The 24,818-nt window shown below is 51.6% G+C and overlaps 1 protein-coding gene across 4 annotated transcripts in view; it reads left to right on the top strand.

The window, feature by feature from the left end:
* Positions 1-24,818, top strand: part of Ntng2 (netrin G2) — a 65,197-nt gene that overhangs the window by 13,542 nt on the left and 26,837 nt on the right. For all 4 annotated transcript variants that reach the window (XM_075985620.1, XM_075985618.1, XM_075985617.1 and 1 more), the window contains exon 4: positions 15,296-15,939. In XM_075985620.1, coding sequence (XP_075841735.1) covers positions 15,296-15,939 — 644 coding nt within the window. The remainder of the gene's footprint in view (positions 1-15,295; positions 15,940-24,818) is intronic.

The following is a 24,818-nucleotide window of genomic DNA, read 5'->3' as shown; positions in this document are numbered from 1 at the left end:
ACACCACGTGCTCACCTCTGCACCACGTGCTCACCTCTACACCACGTGCTCACCTCTACACCACGTGCTCACCTCTACACCACGTGCTCACCTCCGTACCACGTGCTCACCTCCGCACCACGTGCTCACCTCTGCACCACGTGCTCACCTCTGTACCACGTGCTCACCTCTGCACCACATGCTCACCTCTGCACCACATGCTCACCTCTGTACCACGTGCTCACCTCCGCACCACGTGCTCACCTCTGTACCACATGCTCACCTCTGTACCACGTGCTCACCTCCGCACCACGTGCTCACCTCTACACCACATGCTCACCTCTGCAACACTTGCTCACCTCCGCACCACGTGCTCACCTCTGTACCACATGCTCACCTCTGTACCACGTGCTCACCTCTGTACTCTCTGGTTAGTTTCTCCTAATGTGTCTTTTAGACAGGATGTTGGTTGACTCTCAAGGGATTGTCAGTGAGTGGGTGGGTATGCCATGTTTCTCTCCAGTCCCTCTGTGCTCTCCAGGTTCCCCTCTGCTCCTCTCCTCCAATCAGCCAGGACTGTTCCCACCCAGTTGCTGTTGTATAGTCAATAGTCCAACCGTTCAGGGCAAAGTGACTGTCTGGCTGCCGCCGTCCCTCTAGCCCTGTTCACAAGTCCCTGAGACTCACCTCATTTTGGCTAAGTTCCTGGTGGAGTCCAAGCCCCGGGGACACTGGGCACTACTCCCTAGTCCTCCATCTACCATTCACACCCTGGATTTGCTGTCACACGATGACACATGATAGGAGCCATGGGACACACCTTGGAGGCCACCTGTGCCAGCTGAGGGCTGGAGCTGCTCCTATGTGGTTGCCAGGGTTAATGAACTCACTTCCTGGCTCACCTAGATGAGCTCTCCCCAGAGGTGATCTCTCAGAGCTGGAGACAGAGCTCTCACGATAATCCCTGCGAGTGATGGCTCTTCTGTGGCAGTATCATGTAAGGTTGTGCTGAGGCAGGATAGGGTGGTGTGGGAACATCTATGATACTGAAGTCGGCACCTTTGATGATCCTTGAAGTAGGATTATGGGAATGCACCCTTCCGTTGCCATACACTGGCCCATCTCCCCAGGAACCATACATATTGTGGCTACTACCATACTTGATGTATGGAACCATGTCATCCTGCCCATAAGATTGTCACACAGATGAGGACAGGAATGGTTAGAGAGGTGAAGATACTGACCCCAAGTTACACAGCCAAAACCGGGATCCCCTCAGAGCCTTACCCACTGATTCCCTTAAGCCGTCTTCTATAGCCCAGGTCTGAATGGCTGTTTGACAGGGGGCAGCTGTAGAGAAACCTAGCTGGTAGGAAGGGGCTGAAATTGAACTCCCAGTTGGAAAACCAGATCTAAACCCTGGCGTGTGTGTGTGTGTGTGTGTGCGTGCGTGCATGTGTGTACGTGCATGCATGTGTGTGCATGTGCGCTTGCACGTGTGTGCATGCATATATGTGTGTTCATGTGTGTGTCTAGAATGGTGGGGGTGGGGATGTGTATGCGCATGCATGCGTGCGTGGTAGTGTTTGTGTGTGTGTGTGTGTGTGTGTGTGTGTGTGTGTGTGTGCTTGTGTATGTGTAGAATGGCCCTTCCTGTGGAGAAGATCCAGTGTCATTTGTCTTCTGTCTCAGGGGACCCTTCAGACCTCTCAGTCCCCATTCCATCTCCCTCCCGCTGCCAAGTCATTTGTCCCCTTGACTGGAAGCACCGCCCTGGGAAATAAGTGGAAATGAACCAAGACCCTGTCCATGCCCCCACCAGGCGCACTGTCGGTTTCTAGGCAAAGGTGAAGAGGAGGCTGGGAGAGGCATCTGCTGGAGAGGTGAAGTTTCTTAGTGAGTGCCCTCCCTCTGGGGGACCAAGAAGTGGTTGGCAACAGGAGGGGGAGTCAGTGGTGCTGGAGGGACAAAGTGCACCCCAATCCAGAACCTTTGCCAACAGCTGCGTGGCAGACACTCTGTTGGGCCAGCTCCTCTGGGACAGCTGGGCAAGCTTTGTACCTTCCCCAAAGGAGAAAGACCAATGAGGGGGTTTGAGTGTGGACCTCTGAGTTCCCTGCCCTCCTGACTTTCTGCACCCTGCTTACTGGTGGAGAGCAAAGAGCAGCATCCATCCAGGCACCTGGAACGACCTGAGGGGTCCCAAAGGCAGAAACCAACTCCTGTCTCAGCAGCAAAGTCCCAGGACAGAGGCTCCTGACTTGCAGGGGCCACAAAACCCCTGAGAGAGCCTCTAGTGATTTCCGGAACAGGATCAGGGCTTGTGTGCAAACGTTCACGTGTACACACACAAACACAAGGTTGCAAACCCTATGGGTACTTCCCAGACAGCCCAAGTTCCCCTGGACCCTGGTGGCCAACCCAAGAGAGTTCTGTTTACAGGAGCCTTTAACCTCAGAGAAGTCAGGATGTTTCTTCTTGCCATGTTACACGCTCCATCAACAGCCACATTTACTGAATGCCTAGTGTATACATAAGCTAGTTCAACTGAATCCACCCAGAAAACACGGCAGAATTTATATTAATACCCATTTTAAATATAAGCAATCTCAGAGTCAGAGAGCTTAAGCCTCTTGCCCAAGATCACACAGCTTCTAGCATGCTGGGCTGCCCAAACCTTAGTGTCTACCCAGGCTACAGGACTGTTGGGAGTCTCTGAGTATCTCAGGAGAGGGAGGTGAAGGGAGCGATCATCTGTGTGTGTTCACGCATGCATGCTGGCTGAGCAGAGCCCCCATCAGCCCTGGAGGAAGGAGGCTGAGGAGAGACGCTGTGTTTTCCCGCCCACTGCTCTTTGAGCTGAGATGGAGCCTGCTAATCCACTTATTTGATAACTCACTTGCTTCACGTCTGTTTGGAAGCATGCAATCTCCCACGCACCAGCTCCATCGAAGACGAGGTGGCTTTGCTAATTCCTCTAAACCTGGAATCTGATCTGTCTTTCTGGGGATGGAGTGGTGAAACTATACCGCCAGTGGACAGTAATGGACCTAAAAATAGAGGGTGCAGGGAGTGGCGGGCAGGAAAGGGTGCTCCAGGCCTGACCATCTGGCACTGGGCAATCCTGCCTGCCTACGCCTGCTCACCCAGAGCTTGGGATCCTCTCGGCCTAGGGAGAGGTATGAGAATGAGAAGGGTGGGGAAACAGACTGTCCCCATGATGCCATTGCCCACTTTCCCAGGTCTGGGGGCAGTGCCCTTGCCCTAGGCACTCTGGAACTTCCTGAAGTGTCATAAGCTGTCCACTGCCCTAGGAAGTCCTAGAGGTCTGTGAAGAGGGTGTGGATATCCTTGGGTCCTAATGGGAGGAGCACCCCCACTGTGGGGTGGGTGAGAGCATCCTTTGGACCCTCATTTTCTTACCCCAGTGATATGTGGGTAGCAGTGACCAGAACATGAGCAGGCAAGGACCAGGAGGCAGCCCTCCTCACAGCCCCAGATGCTCTGCTTGCTGGGACTTCTCAATGCACTATGTGGGGGACCCCTGGAGAGCTTGTCACAACCCCCATACCCATGTATACCCAACCATACAACACTGGGAGAGCCCCCATCCAGGTTTGTAAGATCTACAAATGAGCTCTGTGCTGGCAAGTCTGAGAACCACTGATAGATGGAAGTCGTCCCCTAGTCTGGCCTGTATCCTTCCAGCTCTGGGCATCTGGCTTTCTTTAATTCAGAGACCAGAGCAGCAAAGAACCCCATGTCTGACATGGCTCTTAAAGGCCTTCCTCCCATCTGAGTTGTAGACACTCCTGCCAGCTTTGGGGGCTGGATTCTGACTCCCAGTCTTAGAGAGTGCTTCCCAGTCTCTCATTCTTCCCACTCTGGTTCCTCCTGCCTCTTCCTAGGATGCTTGCCTTCCAGGAGCTGCCAACTGTCCACTGACTTCTGGTTCTTGCCTTCCCTTTGGCCTTATCTCCTATTAGCCCCAACACTGGCATATACGGCAACTCGCCATCCCCTGTAGCATTGTGCACGCCATTGTGGCTCTGTCCTTTGTCTACCCCTCCCCCTCAGGCACCCTCTGTCCCAGACATATCTCCTGCAGGACTTGGTGGATCAACCCATAGGCAATTTCCCTGGTGCCTCTCCTAGGGATTCGCATGGCTGAGTTAGCAAAAGTGTGATGTTGAGCAAGTCCCTGGCCCCTGTAAAATGAGAGTGACTGTCAGTCCAGGTCTGACCAATCGTGCCAGTCTCCCAAACCCAGCCGCTTGCCTGAGTCAGCACTATAAGGCCTTCTTTGATTAGTGATTGGTGTATTAGTTGCTTTTTTTTTCTGTGACAAAAGAAGTTTATTTGGGACCACAGCTTGTGCGAACGATCCATCATGGCTGGGCCATGGCAGCGAAAGTGTGAAACAGTTGCTCAGAGTCAGGAATGAAGAGGGATGAATGGAGATGCCCCGTTCACTTGCTCACTCCACAGCTGGGACCAAAGTTCATGGGGTGGTGGGTGAAGAGCATGGAGTTTCCTTCTTCAGCTGAACCTCTCTGGAAGCACAGGCATGCTCACAGGTGTGTCTCCTAGGTGATTTCAAATCCTCACAAGGCGATGATGGAGATTAACTCTCACAGCTGGTTAGTTGGTTGGATGACTAATTGGTTTGTCGCTTAGTCGATGGGTTAGTTGGCTAACTGGTTGATTAGTTGGCTAATTGGTTTGTTGGTTAGCTGGTTAATTGATTAATTGGTTTGCTGGATATCTGGTTGGTTGGTTAATTGGTTTGTTGGTTAGCTGGTTAATTGATTAATTAATTGGCTAGTTGGTTAGTTAGTTGGTTGTTTTGTTGCTTGGTTTGCTTCAGCTCTGGAGCAGATCTCTGAACTTTTTTTTTTTTTTTTTTAATATTTATTTATTTATTTATTATGTATACAATATTCTGTCTGTATGCCTGAAGGCCAGAAGAGGGCGCCAGACCTCTTTACAGATGGTTGTGAGCCACCATGTGGTTGCTGGGAATTGAACTCAGGACCTTTGGAAGAGCAGGCAATGCTCTTAACCACTGAGCCATCTCTCCTGCCCCCGATCTCTGAACTTTTAAGACCCATAGACATTGTTCCATATCTCTTCCTTTTGTCCTAATGGACAAAGTCTGAAGCTGCTTCTCTGGAGTGACGTCATTCAAACAACTGAGCAGTAGCTGACAAATGACTAAAAGAATACATCTGCACCTTCTGGCCCAGTCTCACCACTCCCGCCCCCACTTGAGGCTTCCCTACAGAGCTGGGAGCTGTCCAGGTACACCCCACCTTGTGGCTTCCTACCTGTTCCTCTGCCACACTTCTTAACTCCCCCAAAGAACAGCAGAAAACCACCCGTGGCTCTTTGCAGGGACCACCTTGTCTGCATGGGGGCTTGTGTTACTCCTAAGACTCTGTTCTGGCCGCTGAGGACCCAGAGAGGGGACCCCTGAAGAGGCTCTTGCTCTGCAAACCCGAGCACATTGCACGTGCCACTCCCGTCTTCCGAGGGCACCCTGAGCAGATCACACAGACTCGTTGTTAATCAAAGATGTCATTCTGTGTGCACAAACAGGCAGCTGGGACGGAGCCAGGGAGGTGTCCTCCGGGAGAGGTGCTCATTTAGACACCTGCCACTGGGTGGAGCCTTCGGATAGAGGTGCCTGCGTGAGAGAGGTAGCTGAGGAGCTGGTGAGCATGCGGATTTGAGTTTGATCCCCAGAACTCCGCTACAAAGATGTGCACTTATCATCCAAGTGCTGTGATCCTGGCCATGGGGAGAAGAGCTAGGCTCACTGGCCAGACATAGCGCTCACTACCCAGCTATCCTATACTGTTTGAAAAACTCAAGACCAATGAGAGTCTGTCTCAAAGAAAATGTGGAAGGCGCCTGAAGAACGGCACCCAAGGTTGACCTCTAACCTACATATACAAGTGTGCATGGGTGAGCACGTTGAAGAGAGGAGACCAAGGGGCTGGTGGTGTCTCCTGTGGGGACAGGACGGGGTCTGGGACAGGGTTTCCAGTTAGTGGTGATAAAGGTATCTTGCCCTTTGGCTAGTTCTGTCCCAGGCCCCAGCTAAGGCCTGGTTGCCCCACTCTTCAGCAAGCAAGCCCGGGCAGCTGCCAGCAGCAGATGGAATGATCAGGGCTCTAAAGGCCCCGGGGATATGTGGAGGGGCCATGCTGCGCTGCCCTCGCCCCACCCCGCGCTGGATTCCTCGCAGCCTGCCTTTTCCCCTCGTGATGAAATATTCATGTCAGCAGAGCAGGACCTCTCTGGGAAGGCTGCCTGTGTCTAGCTTACGCCTTGCACAGGCTTTTAAAGAACAGGACGCTTTTCCTACCCTCTAAGCATTTTCTAAGTCTCCAATCAATAATGCACTTTGCCAGTGGCTTCCTCTTCTCCAAGCCCTACCTCCACCCCATCCCTTCCTCTCTCTTCCTTTCTTCCTTTCCACCTCCCAGCCCTCCTTCTTTCCTTTCATTTACTTGTTAAAACAATTAAGTAAAAATATTGAACCATTCGGGTGGTAGGTGCAGCCCCTAATGGGGAGCGAGGTGGGTGGGGAGGGCAGGCCACCCAGAGGGTGAGCTCAGAGATGGAGTGTGCAGATGCCACAGGTGGGGGACAACTGGACAAAAGCACCAAAGAGCTGGAAGGAAGCCGTTGATCCTACTGAGCTCCTGGTGAAGAGGGGGCAGTCTTGGACCTGGGTTTGTATCAGTTGGTAGAGAGATGGGCTAAGATGCGTAGACCCCCGGATTCAATGCCCTGCATCACGGGCACTGGGAGCGCTGGTACGCACCTGTCACCCAGCACTCAGAGGTAGAGAACAGAGGATCAGGAATCAGAGGCCAGCCTCAGCCATATGGGGTATCTGAGACCAGATGCGATAGGCAAAGTCCATCTAAGGACAAGTCGGAAGGGACAGGCTTGGTTTCATGAGGCTGCTCTCACCTTCCCCTAATGAACTGAAAGATGTTGGTGCCTAATGAGATAAAATTGGACCATGAAAGGGGTCCCAGAACAGGCATTGTGGAGCATGCGCCAAAATAGACAGCCAAGGTCTCTAAAAATAGAGCAATTTACTTTAGGACGCCTGCCTTTTCGTGGTAGTGAGCACCCCATGTTTGGATGTATGCAAATGTAGAGGAATCGTCCTCTTCCAAGGCAGGGGCCCACACGTGTCTGTTTGGTAGGTGGTACCGAGGGCCTGGAGCGCAGTCATTGCGTGTGGGGGCCATACGGCTGGGTGCCAGGCACGCTTCAGAACTGGGAAAGAGTTTCCCACCCCAAACATTCCTGGAAGTCTGGCTGTGGGAAGAATTCACATATGCCCAGGGCAAAGCAGAATGAAGCCTTTTTTTTTTTTTAAGACAATTTTGAGTTCTTGGAGAGATTAACCCTCATGTAGTCATGCCTTGGCAAGGCCCTCACCTCGACTCCCTGTGGTTGCTCTGTTGATGGAGGAAACCAGTCGTCACTCTGGGGCTGTGTTCCTGGAGGCAGCGTGGGTCTGAGCAGGGTCTAGATTGCCACCTTGAGCCATCTCCTGAATATCTTGGCCACATACACAAGCTGGTGTGCCGAGGTCCTCTGAGGGGCTGGAAAAGATGCTAAAACCAGCATTCCCAAACAGACCAAACGTCCGGGGGTTGGCATTTCTTCGGTTGCTGCTTGGGCCCACAGCCCTACCCAGATACAACTCTCATGACACAGGTGTTGAGAGACCCGGTTTGTCTGCTCAATGCGACTGCTGGGGAGATGTCATATAAGGTGGGGCATTCTGGTCCCTGATCTTCTGGACTGAATGCTCTTTCATATAGGAGGTTCTGGAAGTAAGGTGATGGTGGGCAGGTTTGAAATGAAAGGCCTTCAGGTGTCGGAATTCCTCCAATGCTGCTCTACACGGTGAAGGACCAAGAAGTGTCTTTGCTGATTTGGGCTAAAGCCACGACAGGCTTGAGAGTTGGCTTAAGACTCAGGGTCCAAAGTAGCCCTCTGCCTAGGACATAGTCATTGAGTCTGGGTCTAGGAGAAGAGGACAATTACTAGGGCTCTGGATGACGCTCTGCTGGGATGAAGGATGGAGGATCAGGCCAAGTGTGGGTAGCCTGTCCTCCCCTGCCTGCAATAATTGTTAGCGCATGGGAGAATTGTCCCCACAGAACAAGTCTCCCTGGATGGCTGCCGCTCTGAGTGGGTTTCTGCTGATCCGTGAGAGTGAGGCAGGTGACCTTGCTGTCGGCTGGGGCAGAGGAAGAAGAGGGGAGTAATCAATGAACCCACAGAACGATACAGAGAGCTAGCAGGAGAGAGGAGCTCAGGGAAGGAGGAGGGAGTTGGGGACGCAGGGCAGCCCGAATTAGGACCAGCAGCGAACACTATCTCCGTTTCCGCCTTGTTAATAATTCATTCTACTGCAACTTTTCTTACCAAGAAATAGGAAATAATTTGTTAGGGCGAATTCCCCCAGCACTTGGCTTTCTCCCGGCCACTGAGGGGGAGGGGCTGGCGTGGCTCTGTTCCCTTCATCCCTAGCTGCTAGATGAAGGAGGATTACGAGGAATTTGAGCCTTTAGGGTAGTGATGGCACAGCTGGTCTGTCCACTCCTGCTCTTCGTTTCCCAAATAGGGAAGCTGAGGTATAGACAGATCCAGGCACGACCCAAGGTTATATGTCACTGGTGTACATATAACCTTGGTCAGTGCACCCAAGAAGTCAACGTGCTGATTGACTTTCAGCCTGTCCAGACTAGGACCAGTTCTCCTCGGGTCCACTGCCTTGATGGTCTTCCGGATTCTCCATCTTCACTTCACTAAGTCCCAAGGCTGTAAGAACGGAAGGTGGTGTTGTGTCCCCCCTCATCTCAGCACACTATTCCCGGGCTACTCCTTGGGAGTCTCCTGCCTCCCACCTCGGACACAGAAGCCATCTCCAGACCCCACCCCCACCCAGTGAGGCTGACAGCTCAGCAGCCAAGTTCAAAAAGAATCTGTCAGCTGCTGAACTGCTCAGGGCTGCCCACACACCCGGTGGCAAAGACACCCTGGGAGGGGGTGTGAGGGACGGGCTGGGGGTGGTTATGTCCTTTTCCTCTTGGGTAAATGGCAGTTTTCCTGCCTTGTCTTAGAGTTGGATGTTAGGCATTGGAGGTTCTGTCCCCTAGGACACAGAAGGGAAATTGTGCTCCTAGGTTGGGGCAGGTGTGTACAAGATTTGCCCAGCAATTGTTTTCTTTCCTGCATCCAGCATTCCTGAGTGCATATTACACAAGCAGTCATCTTGTGGTACCCAGACAGGGTCTCACTGTGTCGTCCTGGCTGGCCTGGAATTCCCTGTGTAGACCAGGCTGGCCTTAAACTCACAGAGATCCACCTGCCTCTGCCTCCTGAGTGCTGGAATTAAAGGCATGAACCACTACCGCCTGACTTGAATCTGTATATTCTTAAAAATAATTTAAATTCTGGCTGGTGGGTGATGATGGCACACACCTTTAATCCCAGCACTCAGGAGGCAGAGGCAGGTGGATCTCTATAAACCCGGCCAGCCAGGTCTATAGAGTGAGTTCCAGGACAGCCAACGCTACACAGTGAAACCCTGTCTCAAATAAACCAATAATAATCATAATAATAATTTAAAGCTTTATTTATTTTATCATTATTGTGCATGTGGGCACATGACATGGGACATGTGTTCCTTGGTGAGGTCAGAGGATAACTGTGGAGTCAGTTCTCTCTTTCTGCCTTTGTGGGGGGTTCTAGCGCTTGACATCAGCTTGTCTGTCAGGCTTACAAGGCAAGCGCCTTCGCCTGCTGAGCCCCTTGAGTTCTTATGCTTGGTGTGAGGGAGATGATGATGAAAGAGAAAAACTGGATAAGAACCCCTGATGGGGTTCATAAACCAGGGGATTTCCATAAGGCCTAGGTGCTCAAATTCTCTGCTTGACACACTGTGTCCTTGGAATTAAGGGGCCCCTTCCTTTCTCCCAACATAGGCCCCTCCTCAGTCAGGGCCTCACAACCTGCTGAAGAGAAGGGCCAGGAGTAACCTTAACTGCATAGAAGGTTCTCAAATTCTTTCCATTTGAAACAGCTCAAGGGAGCTGCAGAGAATGCTCTTAGTGGACAAGTGCGTTCTCACAGAGGACCGGGGTTCGGTTCCCAGCATCCACTACAACCTCCTGTAACTCCAGCTCCAGGGCATCTGATGCCCTCTTCTAGCCTCCGTGGGCGCTTGAACACATATGTGAGCATGCAGTCATGTACACACACACACACACACACACACACACACACACACACACACACCAGCACACATAAAATAAATAAAAATAAAATCTTTAAGAATACATAGTTTGAGGGCTGGAGAGATGGTTCAGTGGTTAAGAGCACTTCTTGCTCTTGCTCTTCCAAAGGTCCTGAGTTCAATTCCCAACAACCACATGGTGGCTCACAACCATCTGTAATGAGATCTGGTGCCCTCTTCTGGCCTGCAAGCATATATGAAAGCAGAACACTGTATAAATAAATAAATAAATAAACAAACAAATAAATAAATCTTTAAAAAAAATAATACATGTTTTGAGGTAGCATGTGTTGAACCCCAGCAGATCTAAAGAAGTTGAAAACTCATTCAGACTCACCCAGACTCGAAGCTTGCATGCAACTGAGAGATCGTCTGTTTCTCCTCAGTCCACCAGACTTACCCATCAAGGCCCTTTGTGAAGCGCCAAGTTGGCCCATGTCATGGGCAGTGGCTGAGAGTTTGTCCCTACATAGGTTTGGGTTTCATGCCTAGGTGCTATGAAGCCATCCTTTTCTCTAGCAGAAACTGTTCTGGTTCTGGTGACCTTGAGGAAGCCACTTGACTTTCCTGAGCCTCTGCTTCCTTGTCCTGCATTGTGTATGAGACCCAGGTGATGTCCACATGGTAGTTACAGTTTTTACATAGCCTATTCCTGCATGTCAGCTGGAGTGAGGGAGATGGAGGTGGATGACGGGAACTTGGAGACTCCATGACACTGACCACCTGAACACAGGCTGCTTAAGACCCAAGAGGCCTGTGAGCACTTCTGGGTTAGGGGTTTGGAGACTCACATGGCTGGACTTTCCCAGATGAGGGTTGCTCTGCCTGACAGCAGCTCTCTTCCTGTTCCTGCTTTTCACCAGGAGCTTGCCCAGCGTGTTTGCCACCTGGACTCTGACTCCTGCCCTGAAAATAACAGAAAACTAAAATCATTAAAGAGACAAAAGTGCCCGAGCCTGGCACAAGACTGGTTTTGCCAGTCTGTCTCCTGCTTAGAGACTTTGTAAGCGACTTGTCATGCCTCCCTACCCCACCCTGGTGCCCTGCACTGCTGACCCAGGGTAGATGCACTGCCTACCTTTCAGCCGACTTGCTTGGGATGTGTGGAAACAGGAAAGCTGCAGAGATGCTTGCTCTGATTCCCCCGTATTCCCCAAGGTCAGTTCCATCATATCTAGAAGTGAACATTGGCTGGTAAGTGCTTAGTGACCATAACAACATCTGTCCCTGGTCCCGCCATCACTGTGCCCCTGGACTAACTGTCACTGAAGCAGTCTATGTTCGGGGTGATCTGTATCACAGAGTCCCCAGGTTCCCAGCATCTTCCAGCATCCACATCCACCTCCATTCCATCTCCTTCCCTTGTAAGGTAGCTGACATGCAGGAATCGGCTATGGAAAAGTGTCGCTACCGTACGGTGATGTCACCTGGGTTTCTTATACACTCTATCTCACAGAACATAGGACAAGCAAAAGTCAAATGGCTTTCTCAAGGTCACAAAGCCTCCAGAGGGGGGAGACTAGCTGAGCTTAGGACTTAGAGCCAGTTTCCTTCATGGCCCCAAACTCTTAAACAGGGGGTTCCAGCCCAGACTTAGTGCTCCAGGGGGCCCCTAGAAACTGTATGGGAAATGCGTGTGGTGGATGACTGAATTGGGGGAGGGGGAAAATCCAAGGCTTTTTGTGTATGTGTGTGCATGTTTTTGTGCACACATCAGCAGAGGCCAGAGGTCAACCCTAGGTGGCACTCCTTAGGCACCATATGCCTTGGTTCTGAGACAAGGTGTCTCGTTGGCCTGGAACTTGGCAATTACTCCAGGCTAGCTGGCCAGTGTGCCCTGCGGTTATTCCTGCCTCTGCCTCCACAGTTAGAGCTAAAGTACATCACCTCACCTGGCTTCTGAACATGACTTTTGAGGCTCAAACTTAAGTCCCTGCAGCAAGCACTTTACAGACTGAACCATGCCCTAAGTCCCCAAGGCTTCCCCCGCCCGCTAAGGCTTTTAAAATCAAGGGTTTTGTTTTGTTTTGGGGTGCTAATCGTTAAGCGGCTATGGAAGCAAGTGTTAGTTTTAATAGCATCCCCACTTAGCCTGGGTTTCTTCCTACAAGGTAAAAGGGTGCCCGAAACCCCCTAACATTTGCTGTCCTTGTCAGACCACTTCATTTGGCTGTTTTCACTAACACTTAATCTGTTCCATAGTCATGGAAGCTGGAGACCCCGGGAGGCTGGCAAAGTCACTACTGGCTCCCGCTGTCCTCAGCTGTCCCGCTTGGGTGGGGGTGGGGCTAGCTGGAACTCCCCCGGAGCTCTCCTTAGTGTGGCAAGGAAAGCGAGCCAGGGCCTGAGCCAAGGCGTGTTCAGAGAGCGGTTGGCTCCTTGTGGCCACAGTTCAGGCCTTCTCAGTAATACAGGATGCTGAGATCTGGTGGTGGCTGTGAGGTGGGAGGAAGAGGGAAGGAGCTGAAAGGACTGTGCTGGCCACGGTTTGGGATTATTCGCTGTGCTTGGGGCTGGCAAAGCCCTCCCTGCAGTCGGCATGAGCCTGGTAAATACACAGGCTGATTCATTAGTGTCTCACCATCTGCTTCCCAGGGGCTGGGGTAGAGGGCTGGAAGGCCCGGCAGGTTGGGCAGCATGTACCCTTAATCAGGCTCTAGTCCCCAGCCCCTAGCAAAGCCCCTGTATCCATCTCTCCATGATAGGGGGCCAGGAACTGATGGCTTTGAAGAACACTGTGTCCCCACCCCAGCCCAAGGACTTGCTGGGGGTAGGTAACGCGGGGGGGGGGGGGGGGAGGATCCAGGGAAAAGGTGAGGTATGGTGACTCACAGCAGCTGGGGAGGGGTGTGTGTGTGTGTGTGTGTGTGTGTGTGTGTGTGAGAGAGAGAGAGAGAGAGAGAGAGAGAGAGAGAGAGAGAGAGAGAGAGAAATATCGATAGTCAATATGAGATGGGCAGACATTAATAAAATTAATAAAGTTACCCGTGGACCAGGTGGCCTGGTAAAGAACATGACCTTCAGAGGAAGGGGGAGAAAAGGCTTATGGAAGAGGTCCAGAAAGTCCCTAAGAACACTCTGGAAAACCCAGAGTCAGCAACACCCCTTCTGAGGGAAGAGGTCCAGAGAGTCCCTAACAATGCCCTGGAAAACCCAGGGTCAGCAACACACATCTGAGTGACCACTCTCCCGCTTGGTTCACTGAGATGAGCTTGCCAGGAGCTGACAGCTTCAGCAAAGACATTCACTGTCTCTCAGTTTGAAGAGGAAGGTGCTAGAGGTGTCGGCTTCTGTAGCCTCGCTCCTTATGGTGTCCGTGGCCACCTCCATCTGTGTCCCATGCTTTCCTCCAGGTGTGTGTGCATATGCCCCGGTGTTTCTGTGTGAGCCCCTTTTCTCTGCTTATAAGGGGGCCTTTCTCAGACGGAGAAGGACCACCAGAGGGGCTCCTTCAATCCTTTCATCTTTTTTCTCTTTTTTTCTGAGACAGAGCTTCTCTGGAACTTGCTCTATAGACCAGGCTGGTTTTGAACTCATGGAAATCCACCTGCATCCGCCTCCCGAATGCTGGGATTAAAGGTGTGCACCATCACCGCCAGGCCAACTCCTTCATCTTAAAGACTATCTCAAAATACAGCTAGCTGCCTTTTGAGAGTGTTGAGGGTTAGACATTAACATGTGAATTTGAGGAAACACAGATAAGCCCCAGATAAGGACACAGCAGGAGAAAGGGAGCACGAAGCACCCAACCCGAGTCACGCTGTCCTCCAGCCCCCTGCTCATGTACAAAATAGTGTGTCCGCCATTCCACTTCCCAGTGCACAAGCAAGTGCACTCTGCCCTGGGCTCAGAGTGTCCTTCATGCTAGGGGAAGGGAGTGTAGGAGTGACCTCATGGTCAGCCAGTCTCCTTTTCCTGGTCACTGGGCTTGATCTCTGCTTGTCGTCAAGCCTATGGAAGTCACTTAGACCCTTCCATTCAGGCCAACAGCTTGAGACCCTGGCGGAAGTAACCAAAAGCTCCTCCTTTGCCATCACGCTTGTAAATTTTCCCTACTTGAAAGGGAGTATCCCTGAGGCATTGCAGGATAGGGGGAGGGAAGGAGCAGGGTGGGTAAGGAGGAAAATGGAAGGAGGGGGAGGGGAAGAGAAGGAGGATAGGAAAGAGGGAGAGGGAGGATTGATAGAGTTTGGTTTCTCCTGAGTTCTTCTAATCCCTCTGAAAAGGCCTGGGGTTATCTTGCCTTCCCTGGGCCTCAGTTTCCCAGTCTGCCCAGGAAGGTGCCAGACTGGTGGGAAATTCCTTAAACTCCAAGGTTTCTGGTTCCACCCATCAGCAGGGCCAGACTGGTGGGGTGGACACTGACACCACGGGATGCTAAGGACAGAGCTATTTTGGTCGGTCAGGGCTTTGTGGGTCCCATCTTAGTGAAGCCCTGGGCTAGCTGTGCCCACCGAGCAGCTCTAGGCCGCCTGGCACCAGCCCTGTGCTATAGAGGATCAAAGCCTGTGGCCGGTGGCTGACTGCGATGTTGCTGGCTGGGGTGGCCGGGGATGGTGGCAACGTGTCCACCCCCCAGGGGCCTCATGGCTCATTAGAGTGAGAGGTTTTTAACTCAGATCCAAGCTACTTTGTCTCTGCACAGACACCTGAAATATTCATCAAAGTGGCTGTGTGGGCTGGGGCACTGTGCAGCTGGCAGCGGTAGGGTTTGTTGTTTGTTAATTAATTTGGCCTTCCATCTAGTTATGGTCTTATAGAACAGGGTAGAAAGTACAGAATATCAAGAACCCCAACTTTCTGACCACCCCGACCCCATTGTCTTATTATCAGGCACCTGCTATCTGTGTGGGACAAGCACTTGCCACTGTCTGAGTCTGGAACTTGGTGATGGCTAAGCAGGTGGCTAGGCACCAAGCAAGCACACCAGAGGCTCTTCCCAGTGACCAGCACCTACTTCCTGTCTCCCTTCCTCTGCAGGAAAATCCCTACCTGTGCAGTAACGAGTGCGATGCCTCCAACCCCGACCTGGCCCACCCACCCCGGCTTATGTTTGACAGGGAAGATGAGGGACTGGCCACCTACTGGCAAAGTGTCACGTGGAGTCGCTACCCCAGTCCCCTGGAGGCCAACATCACCCTCTCGTGGAACAAGAGCGTGGAGCTGACAGATGATGTGGTGATGACTTTCGAGTATGGCCGGCCCACGGTCATGGTCCTCGAGAAGTCCCTGGACAATGGCCGCACCTGGCAGCCTTACCAGTTCTATGCAGAGGACTGCATGGAGGCCTTTGGCATGTCCGCACGCCGGGCCCGAGACATGTCACCCTCTAGCGCCCACCGGGTGCTCTGCACGGAGGAGTACTCACGCTGGGCAGGCTCCAAAAAGGAGAAGCATGTGCGCTTCGAAGTGAGGGACCGCTTCGCCATCTTTGCCGGCCCTGACCTGCGCAACATGGACAACCTGTACACGAGACTGGAGAGTGCCAAGGGCCTCAAGGAGTTCTTCACCTTCACCGACCTGCGCATGCGCCTGCTTCGGCCCGCGCTGGGCGGCACCTACGTGCAACGGGAGAACCTCTACAAGTACTTCTACGCCATCTCCAACATAGAAGTCATCGGCAGGTAAGGCCCAGGGTCACTAGTTTGTCACTCAGGATTCAACTGTTTCCCGGAATGTTGTCACCTGGTACCTGGATGTCACCTGTTTCTAGGGATATCTGAATTTCAGGGATGGCATATGATATTTGAAATGTCACCTGGTTCTAGAGATGTCACCGAATTCTAGGAAAGTTACCTGGTTCCCAGGGATGTTATCTGATATCTAGGATGTCTCCTGGTACCTAGGATGTCACCTGGGTACCTAGAGATCACCCCTTTCTTGGGGCATCAGCTGGTGCCTGAATGTCCCTGACATCTGAATTGTCACCTGATTCCTGGAATGTTTATGCCAACCTGGTACTAGATACAACCTTGTTCTCAGGATGACACCTGGTTTCAAGGAACTCACCTGCCTCAGGTGTCACCTGGTGCTATGTCAGAGGACTGTCTGTGCAGTCAAGATAACCAAGCTTCCCCTGGGTGGTGGTGGCCACCTTTAATCCCAGCCCTCGGGAAGCAGAGGCAGGTGGATCTCTGTGAGTTTGAGGCCAACAGGCAGAGGCAGGCGGATCTCTGTGAGATCAAGGCCAACCTGGTCTACAAGAGCTAGTTCCAGGACAGGTTCTGAAGCTACAGAGAAACCCTGTCTTGAAAAAGATCCCCAAGCTTTGCCATAGACTGGGTGTTAACTGCCTGGAAGGGCAGGAGATCTGCACTGTCCCGGAAGTTGTTCACTTAGTAGGTGACTGTGCCCCTTTATGAGAAATCCTCATCCCAAAGCCCCCTGCGGAATGGGGAAGCTTCCCTCTGGACCTTGGGTACTTAACTGAGTCAGACGTGGTGAAGGGCTCACGGCGGTGCCCAGCGCTCAGTACATGCTTTAAAAAGTATTAAATGACAGGAATATTGGCCAAAGGAGTGACACTAGAGGGTGGGAACAAGCTGGCAGAGGGCAGTGTGAGGCCTGACGGCAACGAGGCATAGTGGGGGCAAAGGCAGCACCTGGGGGCCCTGTTGGGGACCAACATCTTGTAAGTCTCCTCATAGAGGCCTCTGTGCTACCTAGGACGTTGCTCCTGACACGAGGAAAAGCCATTAACTGGCCCTTGTGTCGAACATTGCCCTGCTTCTGGTGCCTTTTTTTTTGCTGTTATTTTACTTATATGTGTGTATGCATTTGTGTATGAGACATTTCTACACTAGGACTGTGTGTGTGTGTGTGTGTGTGTGTGTGTGTGTGTGTGTGTGTGAGGCATTACTACACTGGGACTGTATTTGTGTGTGTGTGTGTATGTGTGTGTGTGTGTGTGTGAGAGAGAGAGAGAGAGAGAGAGAGAGAGAGAGAGAGAGAGATTTCTATACTAGGAATGTGTGTGTGTGTGTGTGTGTGTGTGTGTGTGAGGCATTTCTACACTGGGACTGTATTTGTGTGTATGTGTGTGTGTGTGTGTGTGTGTGTGAGGCATTACTACACTGGGGCTGTATTTGTGTGTATGTGTGTGTGCACACGTGTGTGTGTGTATGAGGTATTTCTATACTGGGACTGTATTTGTGTGTATGTGTGTGTGCACGTGTGTGTGTGTGTGTATGAGGTATTTCTATACTGGGACTATATTTGTGTGTATGTGTGTGTGCACACGTGTGTGTGTGTGTATGAGGTATTTCTATACTGGGACTGTATTTGTGTGTATGTGTGTGCGCGCACGTGTGTGTGTGTGTGTGTATGAGGCATTACTACACTGGCACTGTATTTGCATCTTGCATCATTTTTCCCTCTCACCCACTCCCTCGTTCTGTTTTTATAAGACACACAGCATGCCCGTGTGTATTTCCATATTCTGACCAGGACTGGGAAGGAGAGTGTGGAGGCCTGGAGTGGGGAAGTCTAGATCCAGTTCCCTCCTTTGCCTGGAGTGGGTGGGGTGGGCGGAGTGGGCGGCACTCTTGATTGCAGTGTGTATCTACAATTCTTTCATGTTGATTCTGTGTGTGGACTCCAGGGCACGAGATAGAGGTCAGGAAGTAGAGTCAGGTTCCAAACAGGCAGAGAGACAGAAGCAGGTGTACACTTGCAGCCTGCGCTGTGAATGCCCGTGATTTTTAATTCTTACCCACTAGGGATAGGACATTTCAAATCTGGAACATGCTGGAAGCCATCTGAAAGTTGGCCACTACCTTCATTTCTTTCCCTATTGCTGTGATTAAATGCCCTGAAAAGGGGCAGGAGAAGCGGCTCGGCAGTTCCAAACACTCTTTGCTCTTTCAGAGGACCCAGGTTTGGTTCCCAGCATCCACACAGTGACTCATAGCCATTGACAGCTTCAGTTCCAGGGGATCTGATGCTCTCTTCTGACCCACATGAACACGTACAGGCAGGCAAAGCATTGTACACATAAAAATTAATAAATCTAAAAAAGATTTTAAAATACACTGACAAAAACAACTTAGGGGAGGAACACTTTTATTCTGGTTCAAAGAGCAGTCGAGCATGGCGGGAGGTCAAGGCTGTAGCGGGTGCTCAGCCTTCCCCACGCTGCTGCCCTGTGATGCAGGTCCTCGTGCTGTGGGGACCCCAACCACAAGATGATTTTCATCGCCACTTCATAGCTGTAATTTTGCTGCTGTTATGAATCATAGTGCAAACACCTGAGCTTTCTGATGTTCTGAAGCGCCCCCTGGGAAAGGTAGGAACCACTGCTGTGTATCACATCCCCAGTCAGGAAGCAGGGAGTGACGAATGCAGGTGTGCCTTGTGGCTCCCTTTCTCCACTTACACAGTCCAGGAGCCCTGGCAAGAAACGGCTGTAGCTCACAGACGTGTATCTTCCAGCTCAGCTGACACAAGCAAGATAATCCCCACAGGTGGGTGTGGTGGCATACACCTTCAACCCAGCACTCAAGAGGCAGAGGCAGGGGGATCGCTGTGAGTTTGAGACCAGCCTGGTCTATAGAGGGAGTTCAAGGACAGACAGGGCTACATAGAGATACCTTGTCTTAAAAAAAAAAAAAAGATAATTCTCATAGGTATGCCCAGAGGCCTGTCGCACAGGTGATTCTAGACTTTGTCAAGCTGCCAGATAACATCAAAGGTACTGCCATAGGAACCATGGGCCCACACATTTTAGACCTTGAGGTAGCATCGAGGTGCCCAGGCCCTGAGGTTCAAGCCCCACCCCTCCACCTCCTTCTCTAGCCCTCTCTTTTCCATCTGAGACAAGACTGGGGCCACTGGGAACCACTGTCTCCACAGCAGGGTGGCAGGGGAGTCCCAGCATTCCTTTGGCACCCAGCCTTTGTGGGCACAGGGATTCACTGTCGTGGTGGTGAGAGCGTGGCAATCAATTCACAGATAGAATGAGTACTCTTCAGGTGGCCGGTTGGCAGGAAAGCAACAGCTTGGCTATTGATTAATTAGGTCTGGTTAGATGGCACGAGGCAAGTGGAGGAGCCAGAAGAGGAAGCCCCTGAAGTTCCCAAGTGATCTCAGGTTCTAGGGCTTCCCCCATTCCATGGCATCTGCCTTCTTCTGTGACCAGCTGACAAAGTGACAGCGAATCATCCTCAAAGGGGTATTGAGGGCATGAGGTCCCACAAGCCCAGGCTGAAGCACTGAGCAAGCTGGACTTGATCCGGGCTCGTGGAGCTCACCCTGCAGGGTCAGTGCTGCTATCAGCGGAGGAAACACAGCTGAGCTAAATGTCAAGCAACCAGGATCCCAGTCCAGACTCACGTAAAGTCAACAGGCCTCACACAGATTTCTCTGGGGAGCACTGGCCTCACAGACTCCTGGGTTCTCATCCTAGCTCTGACATTATCCCTCAAATACTGAAGGATTATGCACCACAAGGCAATGTCCCACCTCGTCTTTCAGGTCTCCGGTTCTTTGTTTCACTGGTGGCTCCTCGCTCAGAAGTTACAACTCCAAGGAGGGCCCAGATGGCTGGGAGGGGAGATTCAGAGGCACCTGGCAGGGTCCCAGGGAATAAAATGTTAATACAAATGGGCACAAAAGGTGTGCAGGGCTATGACAGAAAGATCTCACTGGTGTCTAAGAGTGAAATCCAGCCACCAGCACCCTGGGCTTCTGCCTCCCTGCAGCCCCGTCCCCAGGGCCCCATTCCTGGAAGGCTGAAAGGAGACAGGAGCTATTTTCTCCTGCGTGTGGGGGAGCTCAGGTGTGCAGTCTGGGCAGGAAAGGCTGACTTTAAACTGCAGGGAATCTGGGCCAAAAGCTGCATTGGAGGAGGAATGAGATCATCCAGGCTCCCGTGGAGCAGGGACACACAGCCTGTCCCAGCAGCCTGAGCCTCACCCTGAATTTCCAGGGGAGTTTTATAAGACAAGACCCACCATGAACCCGGGTGGTGGTTGTGCATGCATTGAATCCCAGCACTCAGAAGGCAGAAGCAGAGGCAGGTGGGTCTCTGTGAGCTCGAGGCCAGCTTGGTCTACAGAGCAAATTCCAGGACAGCCAGGGATTCATAGAGAAACTTTGTATCCAGAAAAAAAGGGGAAAAAAAGGAAGGAAGGAAGGAAGGAAGGAAGGAAGGAAGGAAGGAAGGAAGGAAGGAAGGAAGGAAGGAACCACCATGAATTGGCGTCTACTTGGCAGGTGTCAAAGAGATCCAGAAAGCAGGGTTCTTGCAAAGCCCCTCCAGTGAGCAGCGGAGGCGGGAATTTCTCCCAGAAGCAAGCTGCCAAATGAAAACCTGTCTGAGACTCAGTTCATCTGCAATATGGAACCACAGAACCAATTTCCCCCGTGTGTGAGCTGTTGAGGCAATGCTGGCTTTATAGTGTGTCCCCTTCCTTCACTCAAGTGGCAGCCGAGAAGGGAGGCGGGGGCAAGGACAGTGCTGCTGGGTAAGATGTCCTGGCCACACCCAATCCAGATCCTGGCACCTAGGAAAGGCACAAGGAATTGTGCCATTGGGCTAGCAGGGTGTGCAAGCCCAGAATCCCCCAGGGCTGGAAAGCGCTGGGAGAGCGGGCCGGCAAGTCATCAGAAGCAATAGGAAAGCGGGTAGCCTGTGGAGACATGCAGCCAGCCAGCACCTTGCAACACAGCAGCATGGGAGAGAAGACACACAACAGGCGCCTGTGTGAACCTCTTGCTCTTTAAGATTCCAGCATCACCCTCCAAAGTCTTTGGAAGCCCTGTCCATGTGAAACAAAATACCCCTGCAGTCCAGCACCCACAGCCCCAGGGCCTCACTCTAGAGCTAAATTTTTCTACCCAGAAAACTCTTATAGGCTCCAAGGAACCTGCCGTGCTGGCCTTTTATAAGCCAGAAACAGAAAAGGAGTGAGCTCCCTACTCAGCATGGTGAATGCCAGGTTTTGGCTGTGTTCTGTCCTCTTTTTCCCTGGAAGGGGCCAAAAACCTTGAGAAGAAGGGGACCGCTTGATTCCAGGGTCCTCACAGAGCCTGGTGAGGACCTGTCACTGTGGACTCTGGGCCACACCCACCCTGGTCTTCTCCTCCCTTGACCCTGCCCCCTCTCTTGCCTCCCTGTCTTTTTTCATAAACCTCCTGTCCCTATTGATCGCCAGTAACGGGAGATGCAGTCACAGGACAGGAATAGAAATGACAGAGAGAAGAGAACCTCTGCCGAGGGCAGGCCAGGAGCCGGGGGAAGGTGCCTTTCTACCTGGCCCTCTGTCTCCCTTGAGTCCCTGCTGCGAACCTGAGCGGGAAGAGAATCGCGGACCACTGGGGAAGATGGAGCTCAGTAATCGTGACCCTCGTTTACAGAGCAAGTCTCGCAGACTAATGCCCCCCCACACACACTTCTGTGGTTTTTTTCGAGTCCTACCCCAGGAGGATTCTTGTCCCCATTACAAAATGAGAAACTGAGGCTTGGAGGTTAAGAAATGGATGGGGCTGGGTGTTGTAGTACGTGCTTTTAGTCCCAGCACTCAAGAGGCAGAGCAGGTGGATGTTTGTGAGTCTGAGGTCAGCCTGGTCTACATAGTGAGGCACTGTCTCAAATAAAAGAGGTGAAGGGCTGGGTATGGTGGCACACACTTTTTAAACCCAGTCCTCAGGAGGCAGAGACAGGTAAATCTCTGTGGGTTCCAGCTAGTGTGGGCTACATAGTAAGTTCCAAGACAGGGAGGACTATGTAGAGAGACCTTGTCTTTAAAAAAAGCAAAAAAAAAAAAAAAAGAAAGGAAGAAAGGAAGAAAGGAAAGAAGAAAAGAATTGCTGTGTACACCCATTATAGGGCTAAGACTCAGAAAACAGGAAATCAAAAGTGTTGGTGAAAACATGGGATAGTCTGCACCGTTGATAGAAATGCCAAATGGTCCAGCTGTGTGGGGATAGTGTGATGATTCCTAAAAATGTTGGCTGTGGAATTAACGTGACCCAGTAATTCTCCTCTGATCCACCCAAAAGTATTTAAAGCAAGGAAGGACCTAAGACATACCTATACAGCCATGTTATGTCAGCCATAGTCAATGATGCAAACAGTGTCTTCCGACAGATGATAAATGCGAGGTGGTCTATACATGGGGTGGAAATTATTCGCCCTTACAAAAGAAAAGAGCAGGGTATGATGGTGCCGCTCGATAACCCTAGCATTAGGAGACAAAGGAAGAGGATTCTGAGTTTAAGGCCAACCTGGGCTCTGCAGTGGGACCTCATCTAAAAAGAGAGGGGGGTGGCCTCACAACTTAGTCGTGGGGCACTTGCCTAGAACAAGCAAGGACTTGAACTCTATCCTCAGAACCATATGAAAATGGAAATGGATGGATGAATGGATGGATGGATGGATGGATGGATATATGATAGATGGTGGAAAGATGAGTAGATGGATAGGTAGATGGGTGTGTGGGCAGATGGGTGGGTGGGTAGATGGTGAATAAATGGACAGATGGGTGGAAGGATAGATGGATGGGTGGATGGTGAATGGATGGATGGGAGGATGATGGATAGATGGGTAGATGGATGAGTGGGTAGATGGGTGGGGTGGATGGATGATAGATGGACAGATTGGGTGGATGGAGAGATGGATGGGTGGATGGTGGAGAGATGGATGGGTGGATGGTGGATGGATGGGTAGATGGATGGGTGGGTGGGTGGTGGATAGATGGGTAGATAGGTAGATGGATAGGTGGTTAGTGGATGGATGGGTGGGTGGATGGTAAGTTGATAGATGGGTAGATGGATGGATGGGTGTGTGGGTGGGTGGATGGATGAGTGGATGGATGGCAGATGGGTGGATAGACAGACAGGTGAATGGATAGATGGATGAGTAGGTGGGTAGAGAGATGGATGGGTGATGTCACATCAGATGGGTGTAAAGAAAGATAGGTGGGTGGCTGAATGGATGGATATCTTCCCATATTGTACTGTCCAAGTACAAATCTGGTGTCGGTTGTGCTCAGTCAGAGCAGGAGACCTAACCTGCCTGTCCTTCTCACTCTGTGGATGGAGACAGTGGCCATGAGGCATAAGTGAGCTTGTCCTGAAGAGTGTGTAGACGTGCTCAGGCCGTGGGGAGCAGGAGTCAGCATCACTGTCACCAGCTTGGAGGAGGAGCCCTGGGTTGTAGGGAGCCAGAGTGTCTCCCACCTGGATCTGAGGGGCTCTTAGAGGCAGAAGACTCCAAGAAATGTGTTCTAAGTGTTTGCATGTAAGGTCTGCTCAGGAAAGGACCCACATGGAACTCATTCTCAAAAGGCCCCTTGGCCCCTTATGTGTTTATTTAGTGCATGTGGTTGGTGTGCGTGTGTGTTTTTTTGTTCATGTACATGTGTGTGCACATGTGTATGTGCATGCATGTGCGTGTGCGTGCATGTGTGTGTGATATAAAATACCCTGGTAAAACAACCTAAAAGAGAAAGAACTTATTTTAGCTCACAAGTCAAGGCTACAGCCCATAGTGGGGGGGTTGAAGTAGCAGGAACTTGGTCACATGACCTATAGTCAGGAAGCAGAGAGATGAATACATGCTGTTTGTGTAGTCCAGGATCCCCACCCACGGAATGGTCCTGCCCACAATCAAGATGGGTCTTTTTTTTTTTTTTTCGTTTTTCGAGACAAGGTTTCTCTGTAGCATTGGAGTCTGTCCTCGAACTCACAGAGACCCGCCTGCTTCTGCCTTCCGAGTGCTGGAATTAAAGGCATGTACCACCACTGCCCGGCCAACACGGGTCTTCTCATATCAGTTAAGGATAATTCCTCTCAGGCATTCTCCAAGCTATTGGTAATCTTGGTGATTGTCCCCAGGTGCAGAGTCTTGTTTTATGGGTGACTCTAGAGTCTGTCAAGCCAGCCACACTCACCATCACAAACAAAATTGTTTATCTTTAACTGCCTCTCACCCACCCTCCTGCCCTGTACCTTCTTCCACGGAGGACGTGTATACTCTTTTCCAGCCATTCTGAGCCGGGTTAAAGAGCCAGGCTGAGTGGTGTGTGCGGGAATCGTAGGCTCCCAAGGCTCCTCTGGTTGGTGGGTTCTGTTCATGTGCTGGGTGGGGCGGACCCACCCTCCGCAGAGAGGAGCTAGGAGCCTGGGGTTTGGCTGGGGTACCAGGACATTGGGAGTCTCTCAGTCGCTCCAGGGATGCAAGGATGGTGTCTCTTGTTGGCATACATGCCTGGCTCTCTGGAGTTTCTTCCCTCTGACCTTTCTCACCCCTTGTTAATTCACCAGCAGTTTCTCAGCCATTGCAGTGACAAAGTGTCATCCCCCAGGGCCTTGACACCTCAGGGGGTTTCCATCTTTTCTGACCAGGCAGTGAAGTGCCGGGTTCCTGAGGCTGGGGCAGCCTTGGCAGACTTCGTGTCCTTGTGTCTTTGCAGCCTCCTTCTCTTCCCAGCTGCCTCTCCATGAGTCTTGCCTGATTTTTCCCTTTGTACTGACTTTTTGTTTTGAAAGTTTTTGTTTGTTT

The sequence above is a fragment of the Microtus pennsylvanicus genome, chromosome 9 (genome assembly GCF_037038515.1).
Source record: "Microtus pennsylvanicus isolate mMicPen1 chromosome 9, mMicPen1.hap1, whole genome shotgun sequence".
In the NCBI taxonomy this organism is placed as follows: domain Eukaryota; kingdom Metazoa; phylum Chordata; class Mammalia; order Rodentia; family Cricetidae; genus Microtus; species Microtus pennsylvanicus.
This window is presented reverse-complemented; position numbering and strand designations above follow the sequence as displayed.